This window comes from Chamaea fasciata, unplaced genomic scaffold (genome assembly GCF_029207755.1).
Source record: "Chamaea fasciata isolate MVZ Bird 193981 ecotype frontalis unplaced genomic scaffold, bChaFas1.0.hap1 SCAF_4, whole genome shotgun sequence".
In the NCBI taxonomy this organism is placed as follows: domain Eukaryota; kingdom Metazoa; phylum Chordata; class Aves; order Passeriformes; family Sylviidae; genus Chamaea; species Chamaea fasciata.
Genome location: NW_027094089.1, coordinates 4,059,150 through 4,084,788, shown reverse-complemented (window position 1 = coordinate 4,084,788; position 25,639 = coordinate 4,059,150). Strand labels below are relative to the sequence as shown.

The 25,639-nt window shown below is 38.3% G+C and overlaps 1 protein-coding gene across 2 annotated transcripts in view; it reads left to right on the top strand.

The window, feature by feature from the left end:
• The window catches only part of CERT1 (ceramide transporter 1), an 83,867-nt gene that overhangs the window by 9,989 nt on the left and 48,239 nt on the right, over positions 1-25,639 (top strand). For both annotated transcript variants that reach the window (XM_066180750.1, XM_066180749.1), the window contains exon 3: positions 18,867-18,983. In XM_066180750.1, the coding sequence (XP_066036847.1) occupies positions 18,867-18,983 (117 nt within the window). The remainder of the gene's footprint in view (positions 1-18,866; positions 18,984-25,639) is intronic.

The window sequence follows — 25,639 nt, the reverse complement described above, 5'->3', positions numbered from 1 at the left end:
AAACTCCATGAAGCAGTGAAAGCTGTATGTGCATTTTCCTTATAACCTTGGGATTTCACTCACTAAATGTTGCTAAGTCTCTATACTGTCCTGGTAGACTAAATTTATAACAAAGGGTAATATCTCTGCAACACAGGCTAATTGTTTATAGAAGGTCCATAACTGGGAAATATTAGTAATGTGGTTGGAATAGAGGTATCACCTTTGTATCTTAGCAAGAAAGTCTCTTTTAGGTGATGAAGTCTAGGTGAATATTACCACTAATATTGTATGAATATATTGCATGTATCAGTGTGAATAATTAGTATGTTATATTAGTGTATCAGTACGTTAAATACCTTCTTATATATGTTTTTTAGCTTTTTTATAATCTGCAATTACTTTAGTTCTATGATTAACATCTGTGTATTTAATTGTAAAAACTCAACATTAGAAGTCATGGTTATATTTTAGTTTAAAAATAAGAATTTTGAAATTATATGTTTTAAAAATAAAAGGAATGTACAATTAGTATTTTAATATGAAAGGTGGTTATGGTTAGGTTTCTCATACTAGTGGTAATCTTTTTATGTTAGGGAAAACGTAAGGTGAAAGTCGTTTTCTAGAAAGAGCACCTTGAAATAGAAGTACAGTTTATTTCTACTTGAAAGGGTATCTCACTAATTAGAATTATTACAGGAGCCTCTGTTTATAAAAGGCAATCTTAAATTCAGGGCTTGGGATAGTGATTAACATAAGCATAATATCAGCACTGACTCCTTAAATCATGTAGGAATTGCTATTTGAATAGTAAAGGTAGAAAATTTCTACAAATCAGCTGTAGGAAACTACAAGTTTAGCTTGTAGCTGCAAACACTCTTGACAGCATTTGATAATTTAAATTTGAAACAGTGGGTTTTGTTTTTCAGGTTGATGGGGCAAGCATGATGCCTGCAGAATGCACAAAATCAAAATCACTAAGTATTGTACTATAAACATTAGGACATATTTGGCGAACTGTTCCCTATATTCGTAACATTGGTGTGACACCTTCACACTTAACTGCAAAAGAACTAGCTAACAAAAATACGTCATATGAATCAGTTTCAACTTTTGCAAATGCTGCAGTTCTCCCCCTTGAGGATGGGGCTATTAAACTAGCCCGATCTTTTCTTCTATTTAGTATTGGCTTATTAGAGTTTTTAGGGTATGAGAGCCTTGGCAGAGTCAAAGCAGTGGCAGGAGGGTGCCCTGTGGGGCTTTGCTCCTGTACTGGAGGGCGGCTGCACATTACCAGGCAAACGCTGCAGTGAGTGTGGGGTAGGAACTCAGAGCTGCCTTTGTCACCATTTCCTTGGCCAGTGCTGTTCTTTGGTTTGTTTTTTTACTGCCCACATGCAGGGAGTTATTGATGTCCCACTAGGCTTGCTGAGAGGGTGGCCTGCCCTTCGCTGCTGCGTGGTGGCTGTGCCATGTGGCCATTTTTTTGGGGGCAGCCCAATCGCGACTGCCCCCATGGCACCACGGCCCCACATGCCTCCCCCCGCTGCCTTTGCTGCCGCTTTCTGCTTGCTGGGCTCCCTGAAGGGGCTTTGCCCATGCCCTGATGCTCAATCCCATCATAGGGGCTGGTGTCCTGGGACCACCTTTTTGGTGCAGTGGCTTTTGGCACAGTTGGGGTTGGCTCAGAGCATCATGTGGTGTCTTTTAGATATGGTGGGCTCTCTGCTGCTGTCATGGCACTGGATTTTTGCAGATCTGCACACTCCTTCCCTACTGCTGCACCTCCACAGAAGGCATATGGGGAGGGGATGCATTGCTGGAAAGGGCCCGTCCTAGCTCCAGCCAATGGCACATGGCACATTGTGGTGCAGGGTCTCCCATGAGGCTGTTGGGGCTTCCCTCAAGGTTAACCAAACTGGGGGAATTGGGGGCCATCTTTTGGTTCTCCTCCCCTAGTCCCAGCAGACGTACAGGCTCTCGCTGGCTGTGCAGAAGGGGTCGGTATCATTGCTGTTGTGGTTGCCAGGCAACAGGATTTGTCGGTGGTGGTGGGTGGTTCCGCTTCGCTCTGCTGGAATCTGGGTCCGCTTGCAGCCAGGACGATGCCATGTCCCGTGGTCCCAGGCACCACCTGTGCTGGCTGGGCCACCCAGTCTCTCGGGCGCTGGCTGGGGTACTGGCTGCCTCGGTTTTTCCCAGTTTCTGGAGTCCCAACTGTGGATGCAGTTGCATGTGGCAGCCTGTGGCCCCAGGCACTGGTGGCTCCACATGTGCACGGGTGAGTGCAGCGCCGGGACAGCTCTGGTGGCAGGGCTGCCAGCTTCTCTTCTGGCCTCTGGTGACATGGCACCGTTTCCTTTGGTTTTTGGTGGGCACACCAGGGGAAGTCTTGAATGCCACAGCGAGGGCGACTCCAGCTGCTGCTTTTGCGTGCTTGGCATGGCATCTCTCTCCCTGAGGGCTGCCTCCTGCGCTCTGCCATTTTGGATGAGTGACTCCGGTGCCACGTGCTCTCTGCCATCTTGGGTGACCCGCGTCTGAAGCGTGTGCCATGTTGGGGTTTTTTTGGCGGGCTGTCTCTGTGGCGTGTTACGGGGCACAGAGCCCAAAGATAGCCCCTGTAGCTGGGGCATGGGCGGACCTGGGCATTCCAAGGATATACCCAGCAGCAGCGACGGAGCTCTGGCAAATAGTGGCTGTTCCCCCTCTCAATTTTTCACCTGCCACTCTGCCCTGCTCCGTGTCCTTGGTGGGCGTTTCAGCAGGTGGTGTCCGCAGCATTTTACTGCCATCTCTACATCCCACTTGGCTTCCAGCTGCACCAGCAAGTCTGAAACAATTTTACAGGCCTTTCTAATGTTCAGTCTGCGGTTCCCAGACCACGCCAGCAGGGCTAGCAATGCCGGCTGCATATACTTTACTCACCTTTCAGGTAAAAGGAGAATCCATACCTTGATGATGGGATTTTCTTCCAGTGAAAACATCCTCTCATTACTTCGGCACCGTTTTCTGTTTATAAGGGGTATTTATAAAGGGGAATCTGAATTTTTGGTGGCTTTCCACTGCAAGCAGCTCTCCTTGCTGTATTATTGCAGCTTTTTGCTGCTGGTTTGGCGGCCCTCCCTGCACGCTCTGGTTTTTTCTGCATTTTTGGCTGGTTTGGACAGGCTCTGCGTGTACTGTCCTCTGTTTATTTCCAGTATTTTGCTGCTTTGGCGGCTCTTCTCATACGCTCTGGTTGTTCTTCGTGCCGTTTTGGTCAGCTCTTCACTCTACCATACCTTTATACAGCCTGATGGGCTGTTGTCTCCGTTCTCTCTGCTCGCAGAAAGACTGTGAGGCTGTGGTCCTCACACAGGGGCACCACGTCTTATGTGTGATCCTGGGATGGAGACAGAAATTATGACTTGGGTCCTCTAGATCATAGGACAAACAGCCTGTTCTATTGTTTGGAACCTTCTTATACAGGAAATTTAGAACTCCCAGATCTAGACACCTAATTGATCTGGGTCTTAACACCCCCCAGCTCCCTGGCCAATGATACACCTGAATTTAGGGTTGGAAGGGACTGGTTGAGATCTCTGTTTGAGTTTAAATCTACCCTGTGATTGTTCACTGAGGGACTTGTTTGTTGAACTAGGAAAGCCAAATTTGGTTTCTTACTATAGCCAGATTTGTCTGTTTAGCTACAGACTAGCTGTACTGTGACAGAAACTTGCTATTGGTTTCTAGTCTGGGGTTTTTGGAGTACTTTGTTTTTGTTGTGTTGTAAATAGACAATTAGACAGCTCTGTGGAAATGCCTGAACTAGGACTGAGCAATCAATTCAGTTTGCATGGTGGAGATACTTTCAAGTAAACTTGTTTGTTGGGGCTTTTTCTTCCAAATACAGGAATTGGAAAGCACAGTTGCTTAATGAAGGCAGTAATGACATTTTATATTAATATAGAAATTGCAACCCAGCCATTTAGCTTTAGAATGAACTTCTAAAAGATGTGGGGGTTGAATATCTATTGTGAATATCTGAAGCTTAAGAAAAGCAAGAAGATAGAAAATGGAAGTCTGTTTAAGGGACAGCTTAGTTAATTGTCTTAGCTTTTTTCCCTCCCTAAGTAGTAATAAATTGTTGTTGTAAAGAACTTAATAAATATTCATTTTATAAATTAGGACAGATGTAAACATGTTACTTTCAGTTTACAAAAAAAACAAGAACACTGTACATGAAAGAGCCAAACCGGCAGTTTTCAATTTTAAATTTCTCATTTCCTTATATATAGTCTGAAGAGAGACTGATATGTTTGTATCCAGTAATCAACCACTAAAAATAAAAAGCTTACTCCACTTTTTAAAGATATGGTTAGTTGAACAGCTGCCTTTCCACACTCTAGTAGTATTTCTGTTTTAAATATAGAGTGATGCTGACCAACATTAATAATTGGGCACTTGTGAGAGGAAGTACAGATTGACATTTTTAAAAATAGATTGGCAAGTTAACAGAAAATGCTTCATGCATTCATCAATTAAAACACATGCAAAACCTTCCTTCCTATGAGTTTTTTTCACAGCAATTTCAAACCCTGCAAATTTTTAAGTTTTATAATAAAGATGTGCATTTTTAATTGAAGGAGATTGGTCAGTGCTAGAGAGATGTTCTTAGAGGCATGAAGAATCATGTCTTGCAAAACAGACTTTCAAAAATTCATCTTGACATTAGCAGTATATTGATTACACTTTATACAGTGTGAAATCTAACAGTATTTTGGACTCGGTGTGGTAGTGTATAGAAGTGGTATAGAAGAAATAAAGTTTGGATTTACTTTTTTTCTAGCTACTGTGTCAAAATTTGATCTTGCTAACATACCTGCTTATGATAAAAGAATGCTGTAATTGCAGTTTGTACCTACTGTTACATGTGCTTGAGTTTGTTGCTAGTTAAATTGAATGGGAACTGATAGGTTTTAGTTTGTGGAAGTTTTTATTTAAAAAGCTAAGCCATAAATCCATGCCCTGGGCAGAAACACTAGCAGTAAATTTGAAATAATTGCTAATTGCTTGGGAAAATATTGTTTCCAGCTGTCTGAGGCTAGAAAACAATCTGGTATAGCATGATGTGATGGGCATTTAATTGAATAATTAATTTTCTATAATTTGATAAAGTGCCTTCTCAGCCTTAGTTGCTACTAAGAAAATGACCTGAGTAAACTAAGACATAATACAAGCCCTAACTAGGTTGGGCTTTATTTAGGACATGTGGCAATTAGTACTGTTAGGCTTTGGTGTGTGTCTCAATCAAGTAGTTAAATCTAGACTGGTGGGAGATTTTGGCGAAATGGGAGATGGATATTCCAAATAGAGGCAAATGTGGTTAGGAGTACTTACTCATATGTGAAAGGCCTGAGGTGATTTTATTCTGGAGAGGAAAATGCCAAAGAGCAACAGGGTAGACAAAAAGGGAAAGGGAGCAAATGCCTAGGAGGTAATGACAATGAGCTGCTGCTGGTGTGGCCTGTGGAAGTTGCCTGAAATCCAGGATTCTTCTGGACAATTAGTTTTGTTATTCACATACTCTGTGCAAATTTGTGTATGCCTCTGAGTTATCTGAACCAGCCATTGATGGCTTGATGTGAAGTGAAAATGTGTGTATATATTGAAGTTCTATAAAGTGCTTATATCCTTGTCAAGCAAAAAACAATTATTTGGTTTGGTGGAGAAATGGATGGTTTCTTCTGTAGTGTGTATTGGAGAAATTAAGCCAGAAATAAAAAAATACACATCCAGATCAGCTCAGTGAGGCTGTTCTTTGTACTGTGATGCAGGTTCTAAAATGATTAAGATGTAAAAAAATATCTACAATGTACATTAACTAAATATTTTACCATTACTTAATATTGCTGAAGAGTTTGTCTTTAGTACTTGAATATAGTCATGTGTTACCACACTCTTGAAATTAGGGCTGTAATCCAGCAGTATTACTATCTTCTTATTATCAGTGAGAATATAATTCCCCAACATGACTTTTTTATTATGATAATTAAATTCTAACACTGTCCATTATTTGACATGCACTTCAGGGTCATGATTCATGCCTGTGGAGCAGTATATTGGAACGGTCTCATGCTGTGGAGTATTTCTCACAGATGTATACCCAGTTTTAAATAATTTTCAGTGGTTTTTAGGTATTAAAGCTATGATTTTATAGCTCAGCAAGTTTTTCTATGCTACTTGCAATCCTTACACTTATTGCTCAACCTGAATTTCTGTGCATTTTCGTAAGATTGATTTATAGTTAATTTCTTGTTGATGAATACAGTTGGTTCATACGTCACCCCCTCCAGGGCTGTAGTGTTGCTCAATAGTCCTCCCAGGCAACTTGCTGGTGATTATCTGATGTGTCTTGTGATAGCTGGTAATGACATTTTCAACAGCTCTGTTGAGGATTTGTACAATATCAGACCTCACTTTTGGATATGCATTCATAGAATACTAAGTCAGAAAGTCAGAATACTTTTTGTCTACTGTGCAGCTGCAGCAGGCCATCTCTGTTTTAGGTGCTTTCTGAAGTTCCTTGCTTAACTGCCCTTTCTGTTCATACATTCAAAATAGTTTGTCATAGATGACTACTTGAGTGCTGTTTTCTTCTTCACCCAGTTCATCTTCTCGCCTCCTCCTTCAGAAATACACTTTAGCTGCTATTTTCCCATGTTCTTGTTGAACTCTAGTTAGGGTAAACTCAAACAAATAGTGTGGCCAACTTCACCACTTTTTAAATCTGGTTGATTTGTCTTTCCTCTCAACTGAGGTCCATCATTCCTTAAGTTGAGAGGACTAGTTGGAACAGGATTTACTACACCAGCTCTCCAGGTACTTAACTGAGGTTGTATTGTAAGTGGTGTCTAATATGTTCTTAAAACTTTTTAAGTTTCTTGTCTTTTAAGGACAAGTGTTGCTCTTAAGTTCTCTTTTTCAGCTTTCCCAGCTGTGGAGGTTGCATGTTTTCACTGACCAGTATTTGACCCTTAAGGAGTTGTTCATGGTTCTGGGGCCATGGCTTTTCACCTGTGTCCATAGTTCCAATGTCTTTGATATCTCATGCTTAAATTTTGTATAAATAACAAAGAGACACCTGGTTCCAAGGTCAGGTTCATAGAGTCAGTTTTCATAGCAAATTAATGGGATCAGCTCAGGACTGGGAATTGCATAGTTAGCATAAGTCCTGTTGCTAATAATGTTAATACTGCATTTATAGAAATGCTTATACAGTTGTACTGTGTTAAGTTGCTTAGGTTTGGATTCAAACCAAGCTAATCTTAAGTCTTAGTGTGGTGCTTTTGCAGGTACATCAGGCCTCTGTTCTAGCAGCAATGTCACTGATTTCCTAGAACAGGAATTTACATTCCCGTCACCATGCATCTAAGTTCAGAACGTTCTCCTCTCTCTCAGCTCAATGTAGGGCTGTGAAGCATGACTTTTCTCTCAGGGGAGTACCTTCTCTGGATATTTACTCATGATTTTCTTGCGAAATCCACGTTGTGTTGTCACTGGTGCATGTGAGAGTGTTGGGTCTCCTGTGCCACACTGCAGTAAGTTGTGTGAGGTACAACTAAATTAATCAATTTACAAATAGTTATTTTAGGAGTGCAGCAGTGTGAGTGTGATTCCTGCTTGTATTTTTGACTGTCCAGTAAAAATAAACTTTAAAAAAAGTGACTCAGACAGTGTTTCTGCATTCTCTAAAGTTGATACAGAATTGCTTAGCTTCCTTCCTGATAATGCAAATATTTTGTTCCAACTGAAAACCTGAGAAGTATCATATGGATTTGTCTGCAGGGGACTCACTTTGACTTGGTTCTCACCAAGGCAATAACATGTATGCTTCCACTTCCATAACTGGTAGTTAGCTCTTCAGACTACGTTTAAATAGGACAGGCCCATTAGTTATATCCTGATTTCTCTCTGTGTGTATCTAAATCTGTTAATACCAATTTACTAATCCATGGAGCTTTTACATGTGTCTGTAGTCACTAGTAGATCACTTAAGGTGATGGCTGCGGGCGCATGCTGTCTTACAACTGTTTCAACCTTCCCCTCTTTCTTCTAGTAACAGAGTGCCATTCCATGTCTCTGACTAAGGTTTAGCTGACATTTCAAGTGCACATTTGTTGCAGTCTAGGTCTTGCTATTACAAGTAATTTGTTTTTTTTCAGTAGCCACTTGAGAATCAAAGTGTCAGGGGAATGTTTACATTTAAACAAACACACCATGACTTGATACTACCTACTAATTCCACTTCATTAACACAGAAATAATTTGATAAAATACTAATCTAAAAAATCATATCCTGTAAGATACTGTCCTGTAAGATAGATTTATTCCTCACAAATAAATATGAAAATTGTTTTTTTATGATCACTTTTGCACCTGAATCTGTTCAGCAAGTGTGCAGAAAACCAGATTGACCTGGTTTACACCTGAGGTCTGTAATTTCAATTTTTAAATGTGATTTCAGTGCTAAGTAACATGCAATCTATACTTGATCCAGACTTAAAAGGACAGTTCTCCCATGAGAGAGCTTCTTTGCAATGGATTAAAACAAGCTAATTTTAAAATTGCAGGCTATGCTGACAAACTAATTTTAAATTCTGTTTACATGCTTCTGCTTTCACTGGCCTCTTGTTTAGCTAGGTTTTGAAAAGATAAGATCATTATTTAAAAGAAAAATAAATGTTTAAAGGCATTTTGAGCTGAAAATATCCTGACTAAAGACCTGAAGTGGAATATTTGGGTAGTAGCAAAGAATGTAAAAACATTTAATAGGCTTATATATTTTTAAGCCTATTTTCTTTATAAGTTTATTTTCTACATGTGAAAATATGCCATTATGAGAAAGTTTTCTTTTTAATGTGCTAATGAACAAGAAGTTAGATATCTCATATTTTGCCCCTAAAGGTTTATCACTTTCAGTAGGCATAGAACTGTCTTATTTACTTGCTTGTTTGTAATAAGGTTTTCCTGTACTGTCATAAAAAATACAGTACAAATAAATGTAAAAAGAATGCTGGTAGTCAATGTAGCTAAAAAGTGAGTTCTTATTGCTTAAGAATAACAAGAAGGAAAGGCAAGACATTGTAGTCCAGTGTTTCTGTTAGGTTTTGACTGGATTTTAGAACTAAGAAAGGGAAACCAGAATTTTGTGTTGTGACTCTTGGTAGACCTTAATTTGCTAGATTTGTGGATCTACTTGGCTTTTCTTGGAGCAGCAGGAGGCAAATATCACAAATATTGGGAATTAGAACTTGTAATGTCTTTTGGGACTTCTGTACATTATTAATAAAATGTATTATAAGCAGTGAAGTGTAATGCTGTCTTTAAGTTGTTCCATCCTGAGATTTAGATCCAGGATAGATACTGATATTTTAGAAATCCTTGCAAAATTAATTGCTTCAATGTTTATAGCTCCAAAGCCAAGTGTCTTCAGAAGTAAGTCATAGTGACAGAAGGATCCTGATGAGCTTTTATGATTGCCCTGACTGTACGTGATAGGGCTGGGGTCTGCCATGCAGCCTCTGTGAGGAGACTCCGGGTTGTCCTGCACAGAACATGGTCAACTTCAGCAGCAAACACAGTGCAGGCACAGCTGAGCCCCACAGCCACTGTGTGACATCTCAAGGGAAACAAGTAGATGGCAAAAGGGCTGCTCAGCAGGGTGTGAAAAAGAGGAGTGAGGAAAAGTGTGAGAAGCAGCTGTCTGGCCAGGAAGAGGTGCTTCAGTCACAGAGTGAGATCCCCTGCAGCATGTAGAGGAGAGCAATGTGCGGGCATTTTTGGTGTAACCTGCACAGACAATCACACCAGACCAGATGAGCACACTGCAACCTGTTCAGAACCCAATCGTGGCAGCTGGATATGTTTTGACAGAGGCTGCAGCCTCCAGAGAGCCCATGCTGTAACAGGTCTACCCTGAAGAACTGCAGTGATGGATACAATCTTTGCTGAAGCGGCTGAAAGCATGAGGAAGGAGTGGCAGAATTAAAGTGTTAGACCATAGCCCTCATTCCCAATCCCCTTCTTGCCTTTCTTGTTTCTCACCATCCAACTCTACTTTGGAATAAATTAAGTCAGTTTTCTCCAAGTCAAATCTGTTTGGCCATGATGGCAGTAGGTAAATGATCTTTCTCTTTATTATCTTGACCCAGGAGTTTTTCAGTGACTCTGGAGAGAAATACACCGACTTGAAAAATACTACTATTTAGTATTTAATAAGGCACGAATGACCATGTTTTCACTGGCCTTGTTTGGTAAAATCCTAACCATGCATAATGTTATTTTGTAAAACACCTATTGTGATTCAGCTGATGGTATTTTTCCATTGATGATTTTAAGTATTATTCACCATCTAGAATGCAACTTTAAAATCACGTCAGTGGTACTTCATTTCACTACCTTTCTGTTCAAGGTTTTTTCAAAACTTAGCATGCTTTCAACATATTTTGGAAGCAGGAGACAACTTCTTCACTGTTTGGATCTCTCATGAATTAAATGCTTTCAAAAAATTACTGTAAGATGTGTACTTTTTCAAACTTGTCCTATATTTTTCATTTGCTTTTTTCTAGTTATCTAATCACAGCCTTTGCCAGTTCCAAACTGGTTTTACATAGGAGCTTAAATACAGTTTTCATGTGTGCTTTTAGAACTAATTCCTTCAGTCATATGGCACAGATCTTAAAGTAAACTTTTTGTTTTGGGGATTTTGTTAGCCTCACAATGTAGGTACATGTAGAATATGTTCGTATAACTTTTTTTTTCTGGTATCTGTTTCTTTTTTTCCTTTATTCTCATAGTCAAAGTAGGTACTGTTTTCTTGTTTTTCTTGCTTTGATACATGCTGCTTGCTGAGAATCATGGAGTGATTTTTTCGTTTACTGTATTTAATGTTGTTACCTGCTGCATTGCATTGCTTTCCCTTTTTCTATTCCATCAGGTTAACTAATTTGTAAGGTGCTTATTATCTTATTTCTCTAGCTCATCATATATTGTGCCTTTTCTTTTTCTAACATAGGATACTGGTGTTGTCCCTTGCATCCCAAATTATCACATGCATGTCCTTTGTGCAGTTTGCTGCCTTCTGTTGTGAGTTTTCCTTGCTTGTGGGTGAATACAGTGCACTTTTTAACTTCTGTCTGTTTCAAAAGTTACAGATGCAATTTATTTTATTCTGATCATTGCTTGTGCCCCTCTGCCCTTGCTTGTCCTATCCGTATTATCCTGGAGTGGTCTTTTGAATTTCCTGTTGACGACTTGAGAGGGTAAAAGTGGTTTTGGCATTTGAGTAAATTCATCCAGATCCAGAACCTATTGAGTGGTCTGTGAAAACAGATAAGCAAATCTGTAGGTTTGTAACTGCTCTGGACATCGGGGTTTTTTTGTGAAGGAAGTGGTAGTTTGTTCAGGTACTTTGTAACTGGAGGACTTCAGGAAATTGAAGAACAGTAAAAAAAAGATGCTTTTTCCTGAATTCCACAGGGATGGTAAAAAAACTAACCAGTAGATAAATTGTACCTTGCATGGTAGGGCAGTGACACTGTTCCCATGGGAAAAGTTGTGTGTTCAGCTCTCTTGAGCTGGAAACTTTGTGTATGAATAGTTGTAGCCTGGCTTGTATCTCATTTTTCAGGGTATAACTTCATGTCGACTTTTATAAGATGTATTTGAGTTGAAACTGGTGAGGTTTGCTATCTTAAAAAGATTTACAGGCATATTAACATGAAGATGCTTGCAGATAGCCATCAGAGTTGAAGAGTGGTGTTCCATTATTTCCCCAGCAGATAAAATGAAGGGCAGAATGCACCAAGTTTTATTCCAAGTGAAAGAGAAGTGATTGCCATGTAGTTTGTCCCTGTACACATGCTACATGCAAAAATAGTCTGCAGGCATGAATTGCAGCATTTGCATCAATGAAATATATGCAAAGCACTTAAGTCAGTTTTACTTGATAAGGCTTTCTTTGTTTCTTAAAAGCTGAGTATTAGCATTTTTAATAGCTTTAGGTACTCTGATATAAGGCACATATGTGTAGGCTATTTTTTAAAGAGAAAAAATGAAGTTTGATTACCAAAACTTGAATTTGTTTTCTCAATTTTCAGTTAAGCAACTTCTGATTGACACCATACTCATGCCCACTCAGAAGAAAGAACGTGAAGTTCTCTTAACTCGCTTTGAGTTGCACTAAGAGAAGCAAAAGGGGAACACCAGTTTTCATGTTTTAGCTTAGGCTAGATGGCAGCCTCTGCTGAATTTATGCTAGTGACATTCATGCTTGAGACTTAAGGAATTGTAGTTTTCATTTTGTGTAGGCCTCTATTGTTTGTCTTGTGTCCTGGTTCCCAGCTCAGAATTTTCTTAATAACAAAAACCTTCAAAAATTTAAAATAATTTCAGCTTAGGTAAGTTCTAGTTCTGCAATGAGAATAGTGGGAGAAGAACATTTTAATAATTGTAATGTGCAGTCTTAAATTGTATCTGCTATGAACCACCCTGACTTTCCTCTGTAAGAAAAGGGCAAAATGCCTTTAACACCATTTGGAGTAGGGAGAGACATCAAGCAAAAGTTTCTTCATTCAAGGTTTGGTTTTGGGTTTTTTTGCTCACATGGAGTACTCTTGAAGGTTAAAAAGTGTATAAAAACACTTAATTTTTCCTGTGTGATTTGCCTTAAGCACCTGAACTAGTATTTTTCAAGCAGATACAGCTCCGAAGCTTGTTTTATGAATACCTCAGGCTTGACAGCTGTATAGCAGGAAGGATTTTGTGGCAATGCAGTCAGCTATGACTCATGAGACCTGAGCTGGCTACCAACTTCCTCAGTAACTGTAGGCAAGTGAGTGTTTTTTCATGTAAACTGTTCTTGCTTAGAAATGTTTAGAATTTAAGGGCTAGCATCCATTGGTTTTGGAAAGATCTAGGATGCTTGAAAACTTGGAATTGCCTTTGTTTCTGCAGGATTCTCTGCAGGTGCCTTGGAAAAATGCTTAGGAGTCATACAGAAAGGGTATTTGTGGTTGCTGGAGGCCTATTTCTTGCAGCATGTTCTTGAATGGAATTATGATTTAGCTGTGGGGGCTTTTTGTTGGTTTTGGTTTTTTCCTAATGCGGGCTCTCAAAGGAGCCTTTGGCGCACACAGAGATTACTTCTGCCACAGACACTTAGGTCTGTGCAACTCAGTTTTGAAAATGCTGTAAATGTTGTCTGGTGCCCCCATTCGAAGTGTCTTGATGTGGGTTTTATTCCCCAGTGCCCTCTGAATTTATGTATGTTGCTTGAGGCTGCTGCGGGTTGGGAAAAAGCAGCTGAAGTTCTACAAGGATAGATAGTGAGTTCCTACTTGCTTCCTGCTTCCCTGCATAACTAAAACATTCCTCTTTCTGGTTGTATCTTGGTTGTGAAAGGTCATTAGAACATATCCTGGCCTCAGCACATGTCCTTCGCTTGTTACACATGAAAATCCCTATTTATCCTCCAAGGTCCTGTCATATGACTGGCTAAGAACTGTACCAATTTATAACAGCTTCTGAGTGTAAAGGGGAAAGGCAACACCGGGCTAGAACAGTGAACCTCAGAAAGAAATGAGATCTAAATGAAATGAGTTGCAGTCTGCAGGAAGAAAGTGAAGAGAAACAGAAAAACTTCCAGGAAGCATAAAGGAGTCAAATAATCTCTGATGAGAATGTTAGAAAAATAAAGGACAGACCTGTGAAGTTGTGAAGAACACTTTGTGGTCTTTGGTAGATGCAGCTACAGAAAACAATAAAAACACTTATAGCGAGAGATAAACTAAGGAAGTTTGTCTGTAACTCAAGGGGAGGAGGATGTAACAGATGCTGCCAAAAAGTTACATATGGAAGTCTGCCAAGTTATTAGTGAAAATGAAATGTGAACTCTGTACTGGTGGTGAAGGGGGTTAATTGACAACAACCTGATATGTTCTGTGTTAGGAAAAGAACACAGGTGATTCAGGTGATTTATTTGTCTTTTGTGTTCAATTAATTCAGGGTTCTTCCAATGAAGCATGTTTTCAAAAAAAAAAAAAAAAAAAAAGAAATCAGAGAAGGACTGTAAACAATTAATACATACTATAGGGTGTTAAATAAGTAAACAGCAAATCATGTATCACCTACCTAACTTGCTTTTGAAGCGTTTTTAACCTTGTTAGTGGTTATTTCTTTTCTCTTAGCAACTTGATCTAACAGGATCACCTGATCAGCTATATTTTTTTATAACATGGAACTGCACGGTGAGCTGAGTATAACCCTAAACCTGATTTATGGAATCACAGAATATGCTGAGTTGGAAGGGATGCACCAGGATCATTGAGTCCAACTCCTGGTCCTGTACCAGGAGAGCCTCGAGAGTCCCACCATGTGCCCAAGAGCAATGTTCAAACACTTCTTGATCTCTGTCAGGCTTGGTCTTGTGACCACTTCCCTGAGGAGCCTCTTCCAGTGCTCAACGACTCATTGTGTGAAAAACTTACTCTCTCTATCCAACCTAAACCTGACTCAGCTACATGCCACCTCCTCAGATCCTGTCACAGATCGTGAGAGTGAAGAGTTCAGGGCCTGCCCCACTGCTTCTTCTGAGGTCTCCCCTCAGTCTCCTCCAGGCTGAACAAACCCAAGTGACCTCAGCCTCTCCTCATAAGGCTTCCCCTCCAGAGCCTTCGCCATCCTTGTGGCCTCCTGTGGATGGTCTCTAATAACTTCATGACTTTCTTGTATTTCCATGCCTGAACCTGTGCACAGTGCTTAGAGTAAGGCTGCCCCAGTGCAGCGCAGTGTGAGGTAATCCCCTGCTTTGACTGGCTGGTCAACAACCATATAAATATATATATGTGTGTATATATATATATATATGTGTGTGTGTATGTGTGTGTATATATATATTTATATATAGATGACTTCATCTCTTAGCTACATGTCATGCAGAAGTGTGTATGCAGTAAATGGTGGAGAAAAGTGTTTAAAGTTTTCTGTAGTCCTCAGAGAAAACATTTTTCTTTCCATGTCTTAGCAACAAGGCATGAATTTTCAAATATATTAAAAGCTGCTTTGGAAAGAAGGGTAGCACAAAAACTTGTCTTTGAAAAGAAGAGGGGTGATAGTCTTAAATTGCATTAGAAGATGTTTAGGTTAGTGTCATGGGTTTTGTAAAGAGCATATTATTCTATTCCATCTGGGTGGAGCAGAATTGCTTATCTTTGCCCAAATGGGTCAGTGTCACTTATCAGACGGTGGAGTGCTGCTTATCTCTCTTCATTGTTTCACTACTTCCATGGGAATGTCTTCTGCTGATGAACCATTAAGAGCTCATAAATGACATTACACATTGCAATGCACTATTGTGAGCTGCTCCACACAGGGAAGAGGAGCCAAACCATCTTAACCTAGATAAAAAGGAACCACAATCTCACTAGGTATCCAGTTTTTCCACCGGATCCCTGGAGGAAGACCGGACCCATCTCACCATTACTAGACCCTTTTTTTTTTCAACAGGACCATCTCTACTCCAACAGAACCACATCTGCCACTCCAAGAGGGCTTACTGTAGACTGCTTCCAACACCCTGACCAACAGGGTGTCAGGTTGTATTTCTGACTCTGTCAAGGTTTTTCTAAGATTTCTTGTTTATTTGTTTGCTTATTCTTCTGTACTACAACATCTGTACTTTTATATCCCTAATAAAGAACTGCTCTACCTATTCCCAAAATCTTTGTCTGACAGCCTTTTAATTGCAAATTTATGATAATTTGGAAAAGGGAGGAGAAAGTCTTACATTTTAAGGGAGACTCCAACCCTCCCTGGCAGATACCTATCTATCTAAACCAAGACAGTTAGAGATGAGATTCAGGGGAAAGCAAGGGTGATGGTGAGCTGAAGTGCACTGTATGGAAGCGTGCAATCAGTAGTGCTACAGGCTTTTAAGATGAATTTTTCTAATTAGTCTTTCTAATCACATACAATGTATTTGCTTGTAACTCTTCCAAAAATTCTTCAAGAATGAGAGATCAAGCTGAGGAATGCTGTCATGTCAGGAAAAGCCTTGATAGCTAATATTTCTAGACTTTCTGTTTGGGTGGTTTTATGGAATATCTCTGGTTGTTGTATATGTATGTTCACCATCACATGACTAAATGAAGGCCTGTCAGGAGTGGCTGGGGACAGGCATATTAACATGGCACATTGCCTTGGCAAGTTTGCTGTGCTAAAGCAGATGAACTTCTTTTAAGTATATAATAATAGTAATAGAAAATGCAGCTTGAAGAGGAGGGATCTGGACTAGAAGACTTGTATTGTCCTGTCTATATGGCAAGTTTTGGTAGCAGGGGGATACAGATGTGGCTTCTTCAGATGCAGAGGCTGCCTCCATGTCTCACAGCTCTATCTGAATCCAAGATGGACCTGCTGATGGCCAAAACTGAGTTAATCAGAGATGATGGTATATTGCCTCTCTATACCTAAGGAAGTGTAAAAACTGCTGTGTGACATGGATTGGGAAAGTGAGCTGAGAATATTTGAGAGCAACAGCTCTGCAGGCACAGAGGTCAGTAAGGAAGGAGGGGAAACACATGGCCAAATGCTGGAGCATAAATTCCCCTGCATCCTGTAGGGGAGACTGTGGTAAAGCAGATTGTCTCCCTGCACCCACCAGCATCTGTGGGGTGTGGCAAACCCGTGTTGGAGCAGCCTCCTAGCAGGACCTGTGACCCCATGGAGAGAGGAGCCCATGTTATAGCAGGTTTGCTGGTAAGACTTGTGGCCCCCTGGGAGACCCATGCTGGAGCAGGCTGTGTCTGAAGGACTGTGCCCTGTGGAAGGAACCTACAGTGGAGCAATTAAGGAAGAGCTGCAGCCCTTGGGAAGCACTTCTCCATGTTGGAGAAGATCACAGAGGTCTCTGTCCCATGAGAAAGTTCTTATGCTGAACAGGGAAAGAGCATGAGGAAAGAGTGACAGAAAATGTGTGGACTGAGTGCAACTGTTGCTGTTGCACTGTTGCTCTGCAGTGCTTGAGGGGTGAAGCAGAGGTAAATAGATAGTGAAGCTGAGCCTGGTAAGGAGTGGGGTCCTTTAACCTTTTTATTATCCTTCTCTGATTTGTTGGTAATAAATTAAACTATTTTCCCTGAGTCGAGTGTATTTTGCCTGTGGTGAGTGGTGAGTGATCTCCCTGTCCTTATCTCAATTCATGAGTCTTTCATCATATTCTCTCTCTCCTATCTGGCTCAGGGTAGTGACTAAGACTTTGGTGGACACTTGGCATCCAGCCAGGGTCAAACAACCTCATATCCCTTTTTACACGCCTTTGTCTGGTTCAGTGAGGCAAAGGAGTGTATAAAACCAGTTTTGAAAGTTCGTTGAAATTAATTAACTTGAGATGGTCAGGTATTAGGTAATTAGTAGCTATAGTTGTTTGACTTGATTTTCAATTCTTAATGTTGCTGGAAATTTTTCCTATGGGAAGTTTAAATTTCTCTAAAATTGAGCAGTCAGATGCCTGACCAAGTATATGAAGTTTTAAGCTTACACTTTGGTTTTTTAACATACTTTTGTTGAACTCTTTCTAGCTCTTTTTTTTTTTTTTTTTAATTTTGTAATTTGAATTCTGTTCTACTTTTCTTTTTCTTTAGTATATTAAAAACAGAATAAGAGAAAGGTGTTGGTTTGTTTTTGTTTTTTTTTTTCTTTCATGTGTAGGTAGCTTCTGGTTTCCAAATTCTTTGAAAAAACTTCTCACTAACACTGGAATGGTGTGCATAACAACAAATGAGACTTACTTCTAGGTTTTCTTTTGTGGAGTGTTTTGTGAGTGATTCACAGTGTTTTAGTTTGCAAGATGAACGTATTGGCAGAGTGGTCCCTGTGTTGTAAAGGATATTCCTAACATGCATAGTCTTGTCTTCAGCATCTGGTACCAGTATTTGTGGTCCTTCAGCCTGTGTCACTAGTCTTTATCCTGGATCCTGTTAGCCCCCTGCAATTATTTTTGTGTATTTTTTCTTTGTATTCAATTTCAGAAGAGTTTTAAGCTACGTCTGTATTACGCATCTTTAAAAATAGCTTTCAAAGATGAGGGATATAGGGAATATTGGGCTCAGTTGGATGTTTGCTAAGGAGTAACTTTGAACTGACAGTGTCAGGGTACAAGGAAGATTAGATCATTGTTTTCTTTCTTTCCCTGTACTTTCCTTAACAGCGTCATTGTTACATTAGTAAATGCTTACTAGTATTTGAGGCACGTGATCTGAAAGTTAGATGCAGTTGAGTGGAGATGTGTGAAATTATCTGTGAAATACTCATGGTGAAAATAGTTGAGGCAGAGCATGTCACAGCTTGTTTAAGTTCCTGCTCTGACTTGTCGTTTAGATATAGTCTTCTTTTATGGTTCTGTCCTGGTATTTTTTGTTATGATGTATGTATTTTCATCTGAAATTAATACTGGTAGCAGTAACGTTATGAAGTTCTTGTCCTGTTTTGAAATTAAAATGTATGTGCAGGAATATTTTCTGGTATGGTAGATATTTTGCTAAAGGATTTCCTTCAAAGTATTTGAAAATATGGAACTTACTATGTGTGGAATCTATTTATCAAAATTTTATTTAATAAGAATGTATTACACAGACTTTTCCATTTCAGAAGATCAGCATCGTTCATTACTAGAGTATATGTTCATTATTTGAGACAGCTACTCAATACAGAATTTAGGATCTAGGGTGAATTTGAGACAATATAGACCAGATTTTCTAATTAGTGTTGAAATGCTGCGATAATCTGTGAGGTAACATTGATCATGTTGCTAATTTTAGCTGCTCTTGCACTCTCTTCTGTCACAGCCCCACGACTTTGATGAGTGCAGATTTGATATCAGCGTGAACGACAGTGTTTGGTACCTCCGGGCCCAGGACCCTGACCACAGACAGCAGTGGGTAGATGCCATAGAGCAACACAAGGTATGTAATTTTCTGGTTTCTAATCTCCTTTCTTATTCCCTCATTAGGTCAAGCATAGTGCTTGCAGAGAGTTTAAGCTTCCCTGTACAGTTATTAAAATAGTCATGGTATTTATGACAGGTAAAAGCTCAAGAAAAAACTCTACGTTGCATGTGTTTCAAAGGAATTGAGTTGTTCTTCACAGATAAGGCTTTACTGGGGGCTAACAACTGTGAGCCTTTCATGAGCTTCCTAGCTTGAAACAAAAAAACCCCCGCTTTTATTATGTTGTAATGATGTTTTCAAGATTTTGTCCATCCTCTCCCTTATTACTGAATTGCTTCTTATGTTCTTATGTTGCTTCCTAGATGTTAACTTGTTAGTCTTAGAGCCAATTCTCTAGGTTATCATTCTGGTTTTAGGATCTTCTTTTTCATCATTTGAACACTTTTACTGTATCTGATTACTGGCTTTTGTCTCTTTGTCTTTTAAGGCACTACTCTTCATCATTTTGATTCAGCTTTCTTGATCTGATCTGTATATTTTCCAATAAACTCAATTAATTTCATTTTAAAAACGCCTGACCTTCAAACCCTTTAGGTCAGGTAGAAAGTACACAAAACATCCATTATGTTTTCAGGTACAAGATAGGCATTGTCCCAAGGTGTAGCATTAAACTACAATGCATAGCACAATGCAGCCTCTCCATCTGGGTTACACAGGTGTTACAGGAATACAAATTGTAATAAATATCCAAGTAGGTATGAATTTTTACGTTGAGCTTCTTGAAGTGTTGTCTGTATAGGTACTGTGTGTAATTAAGAGGTTTCACCTTTTATTGGCCATTCCTTGCAATAAGCAGTAGATGTTCTTAAATTTAAATTGCTGCCTTTTGATAATTCTCTAAAAAAAATTATCTCATTTGGGCTATTCATCCCTTTGTAGCTTGGCATTTTGCCTTCATTTTGATACAGAGGTAATACTAAAACATAAGAAGTTAAGTTGCAAAACCAGGATTCTTTCCTGTGATCTAATGAAAAAATAGAAAGTTAACAGTGGAGTGTTCTTGAGAAAACAATACTGCAATTTATTCCTAGTGCAATACCTGAGAGGAATTTCTCATGAGGACACACTGAAGAAGTTACTGGATTGCACATCCATAGAACTGGCATTTCAAAAACTGGTTTATAGGCTTGGGGGTCTTCAGGTATGGTTTAGTGTAGTCATGGAACTTGATAGCCCTAGGCTAAAATTTAGACTAGGTTATAGGAATGATTTAGCCGGGGAAATGTAGAACTTTAACCTGAAGCTGGAAAAGCAGAAGTGCTGTCTGTGTCATTGCATGCTACCCTGTAGGAATCAGTGATGAAAAACCCAGATCCTATCTTAAATTCTGCTTGTCACAGCCTCAAACCTTTTTCATGCAATTTTTCTATTCCTTTTTGTAAGAGTCACTTTAACTGTTGCTAAGTTCTGAGCTGCAACTTTATGGAATCACCATCTCATAGATTATTGAATGGTAGTAGTTTAGAGTTTGCCATTGGGAGTGTTAATTTGGAATTGTTTCTCTGTATGACTTAAAAAAAAATTTGTGTTTTTGAACACTAGTTTTTTTACCTGTCATGAGGTATCTGTTTATTTTCCTTTGTCAGTCTTTTATTGTTAGACTTAAATTGTCTTATTCAACCTCCTTTTCAGATCAGGAATGAATATTGAGGAGTACAAATTCTAGCATTCCAAAACTCATCTCCCTTTATAAAGAAGGCTGGTTAATTATACAGTTTGTCCACTTTAAAAAATAATCTTTTAACACTGATTTAGGTTTGGACAGTTTAAAATTCCATGCTCTGCAAGAATTTGGTAGTTATTTAAATAAATAAATTGTACCAGATATCTGCCTTTATGTTTAAAGAACAATGAAGACTTGTTTATTTACATTACCCATTTTTTTTCTAGTATTTATAATTAATTTAGGGATAGGGATAATGAGAGCACTTTTCATTTTTTTTTAATAAAGAGTACTTTTCAGCTTACTTTTTAAAGAGTGAGGATGGGTTGGAATGTTATAAAAACAGAAGAAAAGTGTGTTTACAAGTAGGAAGTGGTAATAAGTCTTTCTGTGTATGCTGAACTGACAAGAAGCAGTTCAGTTTGCATCTTGCTCTCCTAAGGTAATAACAGTGGACTTGGCTGTTCTGAATCTCACAGCTTCTCCAGTATGTTTAGTTTGCAGTTTCATGGCTATTTGACATTTTTCGATTTCTTTCATATTCCTTTTTGCTCTCTAGTGTTAACAGTATTTAAGGCAAATAGCAGTTGTTTTCATTCCAAAATGGAGTAGAAAATATTATGGCACATCACCTTTAAATAAGCTATCAAGGCATTTAATATGTTGAAATAATTGTTTAAAAAACATCCTTTTTGTATTATGCAACTTCATATCAAGAATATCATGATCAACACAAAGCAAGGAAAACAGCAGAAGTTACTGTATTCTTGTAATAATAGCTTAGACTCAAGTTGAAAGTATATAATGAAATATATAACTAACTAACATCTTCTTTCCAGTGCAATATTCTGTTGTCTTCATAATACCATAGGAGTTTTTTGTGATAAATGTTGAAGGTGTAGAGGTGCATCTTTGCCTCTGATGATTTTAGAACAATATACAGTAATCTTTTGGCTGCTATAACCTGTAATTTTTATGCAGGTTTGAATGGAAAATATTTAAGGAACGGTACATTTTTCCAATATAACTTCGATAGGATCTGAAAGAAAATATTTTCATGGAATTTGGAAGTCAATCCCATTTTTTGTTCAAATTGGTATGAACAACACTTAAGTGAACCTTAAAGTAACTCTTCATTCATCCTTTAATTCACTTCAGCTCATGCAAGTTTTATATCTAAAAACTTGATTGAGAGTAGGGGAAGATGGGTAAAATATCTCATTGCACTGAAAAGTACAGATTTCTGTCTGTTTACTCTGTCATTTTCTGAAGGAACTTTCTGGTCAGGTTACCAAACCTCATGAAAAAGTGCCTTCTGGGTAAAAATTGTTTTTGTTAGAGAAACAGGTTCTTCGAATGGAACATAATAATTTGAATAAAATCAGGAGAGGAAATTATTTCCTGTACTAAACAGTCATTTTTCTTAACATTAGTCTACTGCTGCATAAAGTACTTTTTTTGTTTTTAGTCTACTGCTGCATAAAGTACTTTTTTTGTTTGTTTTTGAAGTTCTTTGTTGCTTACTGAGTGGGTAGGTCGTTCTGGTAGGCTGCTTAAACTATTTGCTAACAAAAGTGTGTTTGTGAGACTTAATGTAGCATGTCACAAGGTTGGTGACCTGCAGAGTAAGAAACATAGACAGAAACTTTGACTGTGTTTCATTGTGTTCCAAACAAAGGGAACACTGATCTAAAATAAATTTTATATTGAATATGAGTATAAGCAGACATAGAAAAACTTCATGCTTAGCAGAACCAATGAGTAGCTGATGGCTGAGAAATGTAAACCAGCTTATGTTCAGGCACAACAACCATTAGAATTTGCAGGGAGGGGTGGTATAATTGTACTTTTTTTCCTTGTATTGGGGTTCCTGAATCCTTACCACATTGTTTCAAGTATAGCTCAAAATGTTTATTCATTGCCCTGAACTGGAGGAGGGATACATCTAAAACTACTGTAAGTTATTTTAATCAGTGAGGCACATGAGGAAATAGTTCCTGTGTCACTAGGAGTCCATTCTTCTACTTGAATGTTTCATTAGATTTATTGATCAGGCATTTCTCTGGTGTCAAAACATTGATGGTACTTGACCACTGCAGTGCTGAGGTATTTGGAAAGTTAATAATAATAATTTAATAATAACTTAATATATAACGTTTCTATATATTAATTTAAAAATTAAAATATAATAATAACTTAATAATAATCATTTGAAAGACTGCCTTCTCCAGGTCTCTCCCATGGTTTCAAAATGGAATCTGGAATTTCTAACCCCATATTAGATAAAGTGGCTTAAATGTTGGTTCAGTGCTGTGAGAAAATGAGGAGAGTGAATTGCTTTTTGTTGTGAGAAACTTCTGTATAAATTAACTTATTTTGAACAAATGAGCTTGAACTCCTGAGATCAAAATAATGATTTCTTGTCATGTTAATCTATTGCCTGAGTTGAGAATTTGATGAGAATTTATTTAGAAATGAAATACTTTATGAGAAATTTTGCATCAGTTTAAGTTTGTCCTATTTTGTTCCCTCATTGTTTTTGTTTTCTGCATGCAGACTCTTAATGTCTTCATTATTGACTTCATAGCTCTTCAGCAATATAGTTTGATTTTTTTTTGGTCTTATATTTGCAAATTCTTTTGTTTGTCAAACCTAAATAAGTCTACCTGAACTTCTTACAGTATCTGATTTTGCTGTTTCAAACTGCAAAAGGTGATTTTTCAGAGGAGTACCTAGATATCCAACAAGTTGGCATGTAGGGAGTAGGTAGGTTTTCTTTTTCATTTTGAAGTGATGATGTACGAAGTGTTTAGAGTAGGAGGCATGAATCTCTAAGTTTGTCTGTGAAAGGCATCAGGTGGCTGTTTCTCAAACCTAATTGACATAAATCCCTTTTATGGGGATGAAGGTATCTATCCCCCTTAAATTAAAGCGGCCTGTCTCACTCAGTAAAAATTTTCCTTGTAGGAGTGGCTACTGCTTTATTGTTTTCACTCTTGATTAGACGCCGTGGAAGGAGTTAGCTAGTTAGAGTAGGGTTACACAGAAACCTCAAGAAGAGTACAACACAAATCTCCTATTTTTACCACTTTTCCCCAAAACGGGGGAGGAGGCACCATAACCTTGGGGTCAAAGATAGTTTAGCTTTTAAGTAATTCTAATTTTGTGCAATTATTTGTATTCTGTAACTTGTTTCTTAAAATACAGTTGTCAAACATGTAAGATGCTTTAGATTCTATTTTTGCATTAAGTGCAGATCTAGTTTAAATGGTGGGAAAAACCCAAAACACTGGATTTGACAGTATGCCAAATTCAAATTTAAGAAAAAGGTAAGTAATTATTGAAGCAATTGATTAATTTTATTTAGCACTGATATATTTTCAAACAAGTAACCTAGAATTGAGATATTTAGTTGTTATGTGGTTGTTTTCTGACTGTTGGTCTTAGTTCATAAATCAATTTAGAAAACTGCAGAGCAAACTTTAAACAGCATAATTTGGATTGCAGTCATTAATGACATTTCAGGATACTGTCGTGAGAAAATGCAAAACTCAAAAACGTCATCAGCCTGAAACTTTCAGAAGATTCTTGTTAACCACATAAATTGGAGTTCATATTTTACAAGTAACCTAAAAAAAAGTTAGCAGTTACCTTATCTATAAAGTGCTAAGAGCCATTAATTTCACCATTTTGGTAAGCTGACAATTACCACTGTCATGGTAATTTTCCCTTGTCAATGTACAGTTCTAAAAGAATTACTGAATATGCTGTTACACATGGAAAAATATTGCTAGTAACAGTAATTGTGATGTTGAAGCAGGAAGGGCAGCCAGGTGGAGAGGACAAGGCGTAGAGGTGGGCTTTTGCTAGTCTAACATGATTGTAAAACCATTTAAAAGCAGAAGTCCCAGTGGATGAAACTAGGGCACCACAGGGTTGTTCACTTGAGAAGCATCTCAATAACAAAGTGACCCACAGAGTACCTACCCAGTGCTGACGGATCGCCTCTCTACCTAGTTCCTGTTCTGAATGGTTGGGTTAATGTCAGATTGCTTAAATCTGTTGGTAATACAAGTCAGCTTCTTGATAAAGAGAGTGAAAGACTTCAGGTAAAATATTGCAGTAAATATTGAAGTATTTATAAATTAAAATTGCTTTCTATCTTTGTGTTCTCTTGTGAATTTAAGTATAAGAGGTTATGCATGAGTAACTTTCGTTAAACTTAGAGGAAGCCTTAAATTTCACTTCAGACTTGATTAAGAGCACCCAGAGTTTCTCAGTTCCTAGTTTTTGTTCTGTAATTGGAATGTGTCACCTTCAGACTGAGATCCAAGTGCATCTCCCTGTTCCTTCAACCTATAAATGCCTTAAGAAATTTCACATTAACCATACTTAAAGTCAAGCTTTTGTTTGCATACTGTATGTAAATACTGATCTGTGAGATTATTTTTATTTAGCTGTTCTAAGAAAACATTGAAAAATGCAAATAGATGTAACTTACTCTTAGTAATATTTTACTAGCAGTGGACGCCAGAGCAAAAAATTTTGACCCATTAATCAGGTCAGAAACGAATATCAAAGTTTCAATTTGTGGAATAATGAGCTCAGGTTATCAACAAAAATGGGAGAGTACAGAAAGGTTGTACATGTTTAACTTGTCCAAAGACTTTCAGCACTTGTAAGTAGAGCTGTAACATTCTGTGAAGACAGGGTAGTTTTCTCATTTTTTACACATTTCTAATCCTGCCCTAGAATGGATTTAATATACCAGTAATGGCAATAAAGAGATGCAAATAAATTACTCCAAATCTATTGCCAGTCTCTACTGAAATTAATAAGATAATTTAAAATGAATAGTATATGCAGAGACATTATACAGAAACATTTTGACTCAGCATAATAAAGTAACAAACTTTTTAAGTAGATGCTAAATGAGAAGTATAAATTT